Source organism: Carassius carassius, chromosome 39 (genome assembly GCF_963082965.1).
Source record: "Carassius carassius chromosome 39, fCarCar2.1, whole genome shotgun sequence".
In the NCBI taxonomy this organism is placed as follows: domain Eukaryota; kingdom Metazoa; phylum Chordata; class Actinopteri; order Cypriniformes; family Cyprinidae; genus Carassius; species Carassius carassius.
Window position 1 is genome coordinate 23,682,258 of NC_081793.1, and position 13,512 is coordinate 23,695,769.

General features: G+C 37.5%; 1 protein-coding gene and 1 long non-coding RNA gene across 6 annotated transcripts in view; one reads left to right on the forward strand and one right to left on the reverse strand.

The window, feature by feature from the left end:
• LOC132121674 (protein sidekick-2-like) overlaps positions 1 to 13,512 on the reverse strand; it is a 310,996-nt gene that overhangs the window by 71,796 nt on the left and 225,688 nt on the right. For all 4 annotated transcript variants that reach the window (XM_059531334.1, XM_059531332.1, XM_059531333.1 and 1 more), the window contains exons 3-4: positions 11,507 to 11,613; positions 9,585 to 9,732 (exon numbers count right to left, since the gene is read on the reverse strand). In XM_059531334.1, coding sequence (XP_059387317.1) covers positions 9,585 to 9,732; positions 11,507 to 11,613 — 255 coding nt within the window. The remainder of the gene's footprint in view (positions 1 to 9,584; positions 9,733 to 11,506; positions 11,614 to 13,512) is intronic.
• On the forward strand, positions 4,798 to 6,268 carry LOC132121102 (uncharacterized). 2 transcript variants are annotated; one of them, XR_009426234.1, is made up of 6 exons: positions 4,798 to 4,854; positions 4,991 to 5,067; positions 5,190 to 5,376; positions 5,498 to 5,743; positions 5,847 to 6,018; positions 6,159 to 6,268. It is a non-coding gene; the product is annotated as an uncharacterized LOC132121102 (long non-coding RNA). The 2 variants fall into 2 exon arrangements; XR_009426235.1 differs by lacking the exon at positions 5,190 to 5,376.

Here is a 13,512-nt window from a genome sequence, read left to right on the forward strand (position 1 = left end):
GAAATCCTTTCTGACACTAATCAAATATATTTAAATAAAACCTCAATTTTACCACCCACTAACAGGATCCTGAGCCAGACCATGTGTCCTAAGAGTTTAGCATAACCATCCCTGCTGAAACTGCTATAAGCCTTGTCAGTGAAAAATAGATGCAATGCTAGTTTGGATCAAATCTGCTTGGGCTCTATACATCTGTTCTGGAATGATGGTATGAATATTACAATCCACTTATGGTACGATATAGTCAGTCAGTTTCTCACTGACCATGTTTACATGCACAGATGATATCAGCATCTAATTGGTTTGTTGATGGGTTTTTAACAGCAAAGCGTTTTCACTGTGTTTTGCTAACCTCACCATAGTGTGTCTGCAGGTGCAGATGGTTGAATTTATTTTTTACTTACACACCTCACTAAGGGTTGTGAACTATTTTTGGAGGGTGAGGAATCAGATTATTTTTAGAAATGCACATAAATCTACTGACAGGTAATGATTCTTATAACCTGTATTTTGTGCTCCTGGTTGTTATTGTGGAATCTGTTTATTCATTTATTTTGAAACATTATTAAAATGAATTATTAACAAGCACTTCCCATATTCCCAGAATAGAACAACAATTGAGTTTATTCAAAATGTGCTGATTACTGTGTTTACAGGAATAGTCTAGTGGCTGAAAAAAATAAATAAATAAAAAAAATAAAACCTTTTATCAGAAAATGATTTGCATGCAAACACACTTAATGCACTTTATTCCAGTGGTGGGTAAAACGCACTCACACCTGTGGTTATAAATTGCAGATCACACTGAATGAAGCTTGCAATATCAAATTTATAATACACCTGCATAAACATAAGCTCTTTGTTTCAGAGGCATGTCTGCACGCTATAGAAAGGCCATCACCTCTGTCCTGTCACCAATACACACTTTGCCCTGGAAATGACTGTCATTATGGATGGACTGGTTTGTCCTGGTGTGTGCCACAAGAGCTGCCTCAACCCTCAACAACCATGCATTTAAGGGTAGCCTGTCAGAAATTGTGTTCTGGAAAAGAGAAACTCAAAGAGGAGAGTGTTGAATGAGTAACAGTCATCCAAATGCTGAGGACTATTGGCCCCTCATCAAAACCGAATTCTTTAGGTCGGAATGCAAGGGACAAAATCTAAATAGAAAACGGAATAGCACTTTTCCTTTAACACTCGCTGGGAGAGGTGCAGCTCCTGGAATGTGTATACCATATGAGGTTCTGATTATACACAACATTAGCCCTCCCAAATAACACAACAAATCAAATGCAGTCAGTGGAAAAGGGCCTTTCAATTGCATTCCTATTCAATAATGAAAGACTAATGGCTATTGCAGTTAAATGACTCTCTCGCTCCCTGTAGGCAGGAAAGTAATGAAGGGAGACTGCCGTCTTCGACATGCAAGACTGCTGTGGGACACACCGACTGATGGTACCGGAGACATGAAATGTGTCCCTTTATGGACCTAATCTGAGTATCACTATATATGACAGAACCATAGGTAGATAATATGATAGAAAGATAGATAGAACAATATATAGTAAAATAAATGAAATTATAGATAGAACCATAAATAGAACACAGGAACAATAGAATGACAGACAGACAGACGATAGATAGTATTATAGAAGGATACAGATCTATACCACTATAGAAAAGATATAGAAAAAAGAAAATGATCACAGTCTGAAGTGACAATGGCATCAAGCTTCCCCGAGAGCAGCACAGCCAACAGGAGCAGCTGCAGAGCCGGGATGGAGTAGAGAAAGTCCCAGTTGCAGCATCTCAGCACAAAATTGTCTCATCAAGGGGAAACTAGAGTCAGGGGAGCGTGGAGAGAGAAAGAATGCTACTTCTGCTGGACAAGCTTTACCAATCTACAGCTCAATTTACAACAAAATCTGTTCATTTTCTTCTTGCACGACATGAGAAAAAGAAAGAAAGATAGAAAAATATATATAATTTAGTTGATGGACAAACGTTGGTCAGGCTTCAGTGGCTGCGCGCACACAAACACACAAGATGGATAAATGGTTTTTTGAGTTCCTATAACTGTTCTCAGCTCTCATGTGTTCATTAAAACCACCTCTGCATCACAGACATCTATATGAATGGCATAAAACTGCAATATGAATAAAAGTGTTTCTTTTGTAGGGAAAATTTTAAATGCCATGGGTAAATTACATTACACTATTACCTTCCATGAAAAGCAATAAGTGCAATTTCATTTAAGAGCGGTTGTTTGTTTACATACTCTATTGATTACAGCAGCAGTAAATCACTTAATGAGGATCAAATGATGTAGAAAAGCATCTTAATTGGGCATACATCAAGATGCACATTGCCTGGAATAACGCTGTACAGTCTCAGCATAGAATGCAAGATTGAAGTCTGTTGACTCTTTCACAACCTAGCACTCTGCAAAATGGGGAATTATGGTGTGTAAACTACACTAAGCACACATTTTTATGCAATGCCTGTGCTGTTATCTGATTTGCATTGAATTCCTCTAGTAAGTCAGGTATGAAAGCTATGCTATCAGCTGCACAAAATAATTTTTAGGGAATCGAATATCCGGATATACATTATTTTAGTTCATGTACAGTTTAGCAAAAATTGCATGCTTACAAATGATAATCTACTACATTTATAGTCAGTCATACAGGTTTGGATCAACATAAGGTTGACTCTGAAGACAACATTTTCATTTCCGGGTGAACTATCCCTCGGTTCAGGCCAAGATGTTTAATATTCAAGACTGGAGGTTTAGAACAAACCAGAATGCATTTCTTTATACAGTAGTGGTACTACGCAAGTACTGTAATAATATAATAGTCTAAGATATTTCAACGCCTCATGATTTAATCATGTGAGCACATAAAAAGTCATCTTAAAACAAAAATTATATTCTTTAAAGGGTCATGAAACCCTAAACCAATTTTTCTGAGATTTTAACAGAGGTAGGTGTGTTTAACACCATAGAAGACAATGTTATAATCTGTAAAATTTAATAATAGGATATAAATGGTTAAATTTGAGTTTGTATCGGCTATTTTCGTCTTCCGGGTTTGAAATCTTCATCAAGTCCACGTCACAGGATGTGACGTTTTTCTGTACGGATCGTACAGTGATGACTCATCGTTCTCTCATAATTATTAATGAGGCTGAGCCTTCATATCCAATGAGAAGACATTTCACTGAATTAATCATGATACCACGTGGATCTTTTCAATGATAGACCTGTCAAACAAACTGTGATATTGCGTAGTCGATGAGAGAGGCGATCATGGGACGCAAGTGTTTGTATGCGTGGTGCAAAAGTTCAAGCGCATTGCATAGCTTTCCCCGCGATGCTGCCAGGGCTAGAGTCTGGCTCCGTGCGGCTGGTTGGCCATCCACAACGGACACATCTAATTTATATATATGCAGCAAACATTTTTCTCGAGAGAGCTTCGCGAACTGGAGAATGTTGGACTTCGGCCTTGTTGACGACAAATCCACCTTGCGTCTTTCAAGCAATGCGGTACCAAGTCCCGATGACTTTTCAAACCCTTCAGAGGTATGTGTGTGTCTAAATTGTTACTAATTGCTTTACATGACTTTGTTAAATAAGCATTTCTTAAAAGTTTTGATATTTCGATAATACATCAATGGTATGCTTAATTATTGTAATTATACACATTGTAATTATATATATATATATATATATATATATATATATATATATATATATATATATATATATATATATATATATATAAAACACATATTTGTTTGTGAAATATGTCTTTGGAAATTAATGTGTCTGTATTGTCAGCCTAAACTGTGTTGCGAGATGGCTTGTCAGACTGAACAGCCCGGCAAAAAAGATGCTTCATGTCAAACACATCCAGACATGAAGCACATATCAACGCAACATCGTTGGAAACCTGAACGAAGGAGCAAGAGTATGTTGCACATTTTACAGTATTGAACATAAAAAATCTTTACCAGTTGTATTTTCTTTTAATTGTAGTGTATTATGGCACAATTGTATTTAATTAATTTCGAAATATCTATTGTTATAGGCACTCAGGTGAAGCTACATAAAAGGCATGTTGGTTGCAACACTTCCACGCCATGTATTCCACTAGAGAACGATCCTCTTGCTACCTCTACCCCCTTGAAAAGGCCCAGAAAAGAGGCTGAGGATTCGGACTTTAGTTTCCAACCAGGAATGAGTGAAAGCAGCATCTATAATGAGAGGTACTCCTAGACCGTTCATGCTTTTTTACTTTAGTTTCTATTTAAATATTAATAATTGATTATTGTTAATAATGTTTTTAAATGTTGTTTGTTGTAGCACTGTAATTGCAACACCTCCACATATAATGAAAAAATTCATTGTTTATGAGGAAAAGCTTATGGAGCTATTCAAGAATTGTCCTGTCTGCTCAAGACACTGTGAAATAAAGAGCAGAACAGTGTGCACGGTTTTACATGTGGACCAGACCTGTGCTCATTGTGAAATTCACAAAGTTTGGACCAGCCAGCCGTATGTCAATAACATACCAGCTGGAAATCTACAGCTTGCTGCTGCTGTTCTCTTTACTGGCTCATCCTTCTTGCAGGTCACCAAGGTAAGATTTATGTATTCTCTAATAACATGTGTGATTTGCTTACTAATCAATTTAAAAATTAAATTTTTTTTATTTTTTATTTTGGGTCAGTTTATGCAGGCATTCAACATTCAGGGGATTTGCCACACTACGTACCTGAAACACCAAAGGAAGAAAGCACTCAAAGGAAGGAATCTAGTTCTGGGTGGGGACATGCGTGCTGACTCCCCTGGTATGTGCAGTTATGTTGATAATATAACATTTCCAATGTTGACTGTATATAAATGTGCTGTTTTAAATGACTACAGACAGACTCAGATTACAGAGACAAGCAGTAAAAATATACATGCTAATATGCCATTCTTTAGGACACAGTGCAAAGTATGGAACATACTCGATGATGGACCTTAGAGCAAACAAGATTATGGACATTCAGCTCATTCAGGTATGGTTGCATTACATTTTTTTTATTATTACGGTTGAATGAGTGGAAAGTAGATCATAAAAAGTTTCCTTGAACACAATTACACTTCTAGTTTTTTAACAAAGTTTGATATGATTATATAGAGCAATGAAGTCGGCAACAGTCAGCGGATGGAGAAGGAGGGCTTTGAGAGAAGTCTGAGACAACTAGAGCAGAGAGGAGTGACTGTGCACATGATTGTAACTGATAGACATCCTGGTGTGATGAAGTTCATCAGAGAAAATAGGCCCAATATTTTGCACAGATATGATGCATGGCACATGGCAAAAGGTAAATCATTTAAGATTTAATAATAGCTAAAGCTATCTGAGAGTTTAAAAACAATGTTCCATAATTATATGTTATGTATGTGTTGGAATGTCTATCGTATTAATGCTTTGGCTTAATCTAGGTGTTGGCAAGAAAATTGATGAGCTTGCAAAACAGAGAATCTGCAAAGAGGTTGGCCCGTGGAAAAAAAGCATTGTGAATCACCTATACTGATGTGGAGCCTCATCATCAACAGGAAAAGAAATCGTGGCAAAATGGAGATCTGTTGTCAACCATGTACAAGACATACATGAGCATGAAGGGGAATTCCAAAGATGCCAGCATCCTCCTCTTGTTGGTGACCAGGCAAGACTGTGGCTTAAACCAAGTAATGAAAAATGTAAAAAAAAATTAGTTTAATTAATTAAATTTTGTATTTTATATAAACTAGTAATTTATCATTTCATGGTTTTACTTTATTTTACATTTAGGTACTGCTGCATGCGAAAAGCTAACACAGGTCATCTTGGCACCCAAGTTGCTGAAAGACTTGGAGAACCTGAGTTCTAACTACCAGACGTCTGGACTGGAGTCTTATCACAGCCTGATCCTCAGGTTTGCACCAAAAAGCGTGGCATTCTCTTTTGTGGGGATGTTGTGCCGGTATGTTGAGTTTCTTATTCAAAGTTGTCTGTTCTAAGTTGAATTGCATTTAAAATTTTCATAGTTTATTTTTAGACACATTTCTGTATTTTATCTGATCATGCACTACCAGATCTGATGTTTCAGCTCTTACTTTTTAGTACTCAACTTGCTGCCATGCACTACAACGAAAACAGTGGTAGACAACAAGCAACAACAGCTTCAGGGGAGCTCCGATGGCACATACAGTACCCCCGCTACAGAAGAGGAGAGCACACTCTACGACTCATGAAAAGAAATCCAACATTTGGTATTTTCACTCAGTCTATCTGTCTTTGTCTATCTATGTTTATGTCTGTCTATTTGTCTATTTATCAATCTGTTTGTATATATCTATCTATTTGTCTGCTTTTGTTTGTCTGTCTGTCTGTCTGTCTTTACAGTATATTTCTGTCTGTGTCTGTCTATCTGTGTCTCTGTACATCTATCTATCTGTCTGTGTCTACAGGTATCCATCTATTCATTTGTCTGTCTTTGTCTATATCTGTCTATCTATCCGTCTATCTATATATATCATTGTAAATGTGCTTCTCAAAAAATAAGAATGTCGTGGTAAAGATGATGTATTTCAGGAATGCACAGTATTCCTGTATTTCAGTCAAACACAGTATTAGTATGGGGTTCCTAATAATCCTTGGTGAGTGTATATATTAGTTTCAGCTTTTTTAGTTGTATTCCTGAACTAAATTAACTTTTCCACAACATTGTAATTTATTGAGAAGCACCTGTGTATACAATTTTATTTTAATGTTTTGCAGATTATGTTGAAAGATTGCAGGATTTGCTTTTTGAGAGTGTGTTGGAGCAGCCACAGCTGTTTCAGGAATCTCTGAAGGAACTGAAAGTTCCTGACCACCTGTGCTCACAATTTCAAAGACCAGAAAAGAGTGAAGCTGTTGCACAACACACGTCACGATTTAGGCCACCCTCTGTCTGTGATCAGTTGTGATTGAAAGTAAATAAAAAAATTACATGGCAAAATGGAATTGTTTTTTTTATTTATTTTTATTTAGTCAAGTGGAGGAGGTTGATAACCTGTATATGTTCCAGTAATGTCAGGGGACTGCTCTCTGATGCGGGTAACAGCACATGAGGGAATCACCACCCTAATGTGTCGGCCAAGGTACCCCCAGCACCACCGGACAAAATTCCTGTAGGCGAGGTGTCTGTAACAACTGAGATACATTGTAAATGTATGGTAATTTTTTAAATGATATGTTTAGTTAACACCAGGTAAGATTATTACTAACCTATTGAGTACTGTGTTATCCATGTCACCGAATAGCTGGCGATATGTGCCATAAACAGCTTGCAAAACAAATGTGTTTAAGGCGACAGGTTCAAAACCTGGATGAGCAGTTATGCATGCTGCCCCACCAACCTGATCACATCTGTGCATCACCTACATGTTTGGAAATAAAAGTAGAATCTAAAATAAAAAAAATGTATACGATATATGTATATTTCTCCATAAATATATTGGTGTATCTGTATATTATATGAATGCATATATATATATATATATATATATTTATATATATATTTAAAAAAAATGTAATGATACTAAAATGCAATACAGTGAAGGAGTGTCAAGATGCGTTTACCTGTGCAACTTCCCTACAGCACAAGTTTTCTCTTGGAGACAGTCTGGTACAGTGACCACAGGTACACCTGTTGCAAAATTATACGTTTATGAATAAAAACGTTAGGCTAATTTCAGGTCGGACTTTTGCCTGCAGAATGGGTTTTGTTATCTGATAAGTCGCTACCATTCTGACACTTCTCCCATCCGCGTGGCCTCCGGTTCGCCCATGTTTTCCTCCACAGTCACGGGAGGGGCTAATGGTTCAAATAAATAGGGCAGAGGACCTGCACCGCCATCGATTATCTCGCTATTTTGCCCTGGTGATGCAGGAGGAGAGAAGTCCTCCACCTCCACAGAACCCTGCGCGCTGCCGTCACTGTATATTTCTATGTCGCTGTCCATCTTTACTATTGTTGTTCAGGTGGCGCGTCGATCTAGGCACGGAATTTTTTTTTAACCGGAAATCTATTATTTGCAAATATATTAATTTATGTAAAGTAAAGTATATAGTTGTTTATAATGACATTATAATTAATATGTACATTTAATATGTTTTATTCAATAGAATTTGATGACAGGGCGTTCAGTTACTTTTGAAATGACAGAAATAGTGTCAGTGTATTGCCAGCTTTTAAAAAAAAAACTTTTTTTTGCTTACGTTTTACGACACATTTGTAATGATATGCAATAACAGTTATCCCTGCCGTGCAATACCACACCCACACTCCCCTCCCCTTCTCACAGCCATCCACGCCCATTTCAGTTGCATTTTTCAAAAACAGTGTGAGCTAGACTTGCGCTGAAATAGGGGGGTTTCATGACCCTTTAATTCAAACTTTCTATGTAACATAAACTTTACATGATTTGGCACAATGTCAACAGCACTGTTAGCACAAATTAGCACTGTAGGCGACTCAAAAGAAAAGTGCTGGAAAATGTCATTTTAATATCCACTGTAGTTGCTCCTAGGTGCTAGAATTGGCTGAAGGGAGGTAGGGTTGTGGTTCTCTCCCAGGCATTGATTATCCTGCTCTCTTCTGGGCTGTGTGATTGCATGATTAGAGGGAAAAGAGACAGAGAGCAGATAAGAGGTGAGAGAGAAAGCTTTTTGCTTCTGAAATCTCTCCATTTCATGACCCTTGGGCCGCACGGCTAGTTTTCAGCGAAACGAGGGCCGCCAAAATGAGTACAACCTGACAAAAATAAAGAGCGAGAGATAAGAATTCACCAATCTAGAGCAGACGGATTCAGAAGTGCCAGGACGCTCTCAGACAGGCTAGCAGTCCTCCATAGGTGTCTCGGTCTATGTTACGCTTATCACAGAGTCTTTGAAACTGCGACAGAGGTGCCAGTGGCCTGATTAAAATTCAATTAAATGATTTTCCTGGAATAAATGTTATCTGCTCCACTCATTTGCACGAGGTAACCTTGGTAAACAGATGTTCATGTGCAAGCGAGATGCATAAGAGGGCAAAAAGGAAGTGTAAGAGAGTATGAGGAAGACAGAAAAATGGAATAAACTGAAATATTTGGACACTTCATTTAAAGACTTTGCAATGCCAGCTGACACAAATAAATTGTGATTAGATAGATAGATAGATAGATAGATAGATAGATAGATAGATAGATAGATAGATAGATAGATAGATAGATAGATAGATATGAGATATGACTTCTCATAACTCATTGGGGTTTTTGAGAGCACTCATGCTAGAAAGTCAATAAATGTTTATATGGCAACAAACACCTCCACAAGCTAGCACACACTATCAGAAACACCTGGAGGCGATAAAACTGTGAGCGTATCTCCGGACTTGATGTATAGTTACAAAGATCCCTCAAAATCAATCATGTTCAATCAGACTGCTTGCGGAATGAAAAAGATAGAGACACAATAAAGGCGGAATAGAAAAAAAGAAACCCAACAGATTCACAAACTTACATTCGACTGCTGGGAGGGATTTTGCGGCCGTCTCTGAACCAGGTCACCTGTGGTTGAGGGAAACAGCGAATATGAGGCGCCGGTATTACGGCTCCTTCTCCTTGGGATATGGCTTGGGTTCGTTCCCCTTCCTCAAAGCTTCCCATATCTATAGACAAACCACAATACGAATGGTTAGAGTGAGCAAATGACAAAACACACGTGTTAAAACTATTATACAAGTGCATATGTTAGCATTTAAAATTATACGTCTGTCTAAATACTGACTCATAACGCAACTACAAATACAAACTGACTTTAATTACATCAGTGGATAAAAAAACAGTTGCAGTATTAATGTTTGTCGAGTTGCCAGAGACTTTTCAGTGTCTTCCATCTGCTTGAGTTGGGCAGCGTTTGACAGACGTGCTCTGACACAGCGCCAGACATCGGCCTGGCTGCCGTCGGACTTGGGATGATATGTGCCAGCTAGCTATAGGCCATGACAGTGACCAGAACTGACTCATCCGAATGGACGTTCAACATGCGTTAAATCAGCAGTCCTTTTTATTTACACCCCTATCCCCTGTCAGAATATCCTTGTTGCAGGAACACGGACACGACTACCTTGTTTGTAGAGCAACTTTTACTCGCAACTTGTATGTTTTAAAAGGGTAGCACACCTAAAAATGAGCATTTTGTCATCATTCACTCACCCTGATGTCATTCCAACCCTGTATTATTATTACTTATATATATAACAAAGGTGGACTAAGGCAGAATGTCAGAGGAATAATGAAAGTAATATGTGGTCGGAATGACATGAAGGCGAATTAATGACAAAACTTTCACTGCACAGTGTGGAAGAGATTTCAAAATCAAAGGCAGCGTCTTTAATATCAAGAGCATTATTCATCAAAAATTCTAATTACGGAAAACCACTTAAAAAATAATACAATATCCAGCAAGGCAACGTCCTGCCTTTGATTTCACAATGTCGTTTCCTGTGTATTGACTCTTGTATTTGATTTCTCTCACTTTATCCTTCAAAAGAAACGAAAGGTAATTGGATGTCAATTATTGCACAGGTGCTTGAAAGAGAAATGAGAAAAGCAAATAAGGTCTTATTATTTCCATCTTGACCAGAATTGAAGTACTTCCATATTTCCTGATATGAAAGACCATGACAAGAAGTGGTGGAAAATAGTTATATTTTGTAACGTATTTCCTGCTACTTTTGGTCAATTTAATGCATCCGTGTTAAATAAAAGTATAAACTATAAAATAATAATAATACTAATTAAAAAAAACTAATTATGATAATTATTATATGTTGTGTGTGCTGAGAGATGTATGAAAACATACTTATTTAAATAATTTAACAGCAAACCAGGCACAAATTGTTATATGGATCGAACCCGGATCTTTGAACAGGAAGTGAGCGAGAAGTGGAGTAATTACAGACTGGATGTTGCTGTTGCTTCAATCACATACTCCACCAGAAAAAAGTCTAATTTCGATAATGACCAGAAACAGCTGAGGAGAGGTCAGTGGCCAGTGAAACTTGTATCTGGGTTGAAACAGAGACTTGCCACTTGGTTCAAGCGCAGCAGCTGTTCCTCATGCTAAACAGATTATAAAACGGAGGAATGAATTAAATTCCGAGAGAGTGGAGCGACTGGTCGCCACAACCTCATCAATCTAATGAGGAAGTTAGAGAGGACCAGCTGTGGCATTGCAGAGGAGCTTTTAATAAAATGGAGGTACGCCACCTCACCAACAACTGCCGTTACTGTGAAACACACACACAGACACACACACACACACACACAAACAAACACACAGGCACTAGGGCACAATTTGACCATCTGGTAACAATCACACATGCAAGGACCAACAAACATAGAAATCCAAAGTGGTTGAGAGTTACTATGGTTACTCACATGCCACTTGTACTTCGGTTCTTCTCTGTAACAACGCCCCGACTCTGTTCCTCACAATACACCGATAGAAGCCAGCATGCAATCTGTCCAGAGATGGTATCAAATACCTGTGAGAGATAAAACATAGTGGGTTTACTTTCTAAAAGCACAATAATGACTGTGCATAAAGCATGATGTATTCCTTCACTGCTGTCCTTCTCAAAGCGAACATCTCTGTAATCTGTCAAACCGTCAGGCTCTCGCACACACTTTTCATTTCAACATATGTTCTTTATCTTTTATAGCGCACACCTGGGAGAATATATAAACAGCTATAAAGTATATATTTTTTCCATATTCCAGTCTCATTGTGATGACCTTGAATTCCTCTGATTCAGTGCGGAATGTAAATGTTCTTGCATTATCATCTTCCACTCAGTAGGTGGCGCTCTGACATACACAATGGCTGTGGAAGTAAAAAAGCTGTTGCAGATTTTAGTGAGGCCTATGAGTGAGTAAATAACCAAGTCCCAGTAGTTTAACATTCCTCTTCCAGGACCCTCATTACTTGATGTATTGCCGATATGGCAGAAAACCAACTGAAGACCACAGAACTATTAATTGCATGCTTGTTGTTCATTTATGAAAGACTGAATCACAAAAACATGAATTTGCTTATAACACTTAATCACAGATAGCATACACAGCAATGAATCTCTGCCTTTATAAAGGATGCAGAAAAAGAAGAAGAAGAAGAAGTAGAAGAAGAAGAAGAAGAAGAAGAAGAAGAAGAAGAAGAAGAAGAAGAAGAAGAAGAAAACACTACCATTCAAATGTTAATTTACAGTAAACTTTTTTTTTAAAGAAATTAATACTGTTATGCACATGCACAAGTAAAATTGATCAAAAGTGAACATTCTTTACATATGTAAAAAAAAAACGAAAAACAAAACGTTACCTTTCATCAAATAATCTTAAAAATGTCTAATGGTTTCCAAAAACACACACAACTTTTATAATAAGAAGGAATGATTCTTGAGCAGCAAAACAGAATATCAGAATGATATCTGAAGGGTCATGTGACACTGACACCAGCTATTGAAGTTTCAGCTTTGTCATCACAGGAATAAATTTAATTTTAAATAATTGTTATAAATTTTACTGTACTATTTACTCATTTTAAAAGTTATTTTGAAAAATATGAAAACAAAACACCAAACTTTTGAAGAGTAGTTTATGAAATTGCTAATATTTATATATGGTTATGTGATTGGCTTAAATAGTTCAAAATAGCACATTTCAAATCTCACGCATGTTGAGATGAATGTGAATGCTAGTGTGCAGCTTTTCTCTTTTGTATATACACCAGCTAAAACTTTAATTGACCTCTTATTGTGAAGTGGATGAAATCAGATCATCATCTTCCAGACCATTTTAATTCAGTCAAACCACATTTTCTCTCAGTCCGACTGACCTGAACTCAAATTAAAATTACCTGAAGGCCCATGGGCCACACATTACCGGGCCAGAATGCTCTCCAGCCTCATGGATCAATGATGGAGGAAGATAAAAGAATGAAACTGCACAGAAATGAGCGGGATAGAGGGAAAGAATGCGAGAGGGAGAGGGAGATGAGGAAGACACTCTGCGTTTCGATCTAGATGCTTTAAAAAGCCATTGACCTCAGATGGCAATCAATACAAACAATGGAGTAAAGACAGTAAGAGACCTGTCCAGACACAGAGATTGAGACTGAGAGTGAAAGAGAGAAAAATTATGAGAGCAAAGAGAGAACATAATGCGACGATTAAGAAACAAGAAAAGGTCAACAAAAAAGACCAGGATGATAGAGAAATGGAGAAAGAAACACATGCACACAGGAAGACAACAAGAGTACAGTGAGTGTTTTAGCTATTCAGTCGATATTTTCTGTCACTCAAACTACTGTTGTCTGTATTAGCTTTTTACTTCCAATATACAGTAGTGGCATTTTGTACCATAAGGGTTAAATAAACAAATTAATTTCC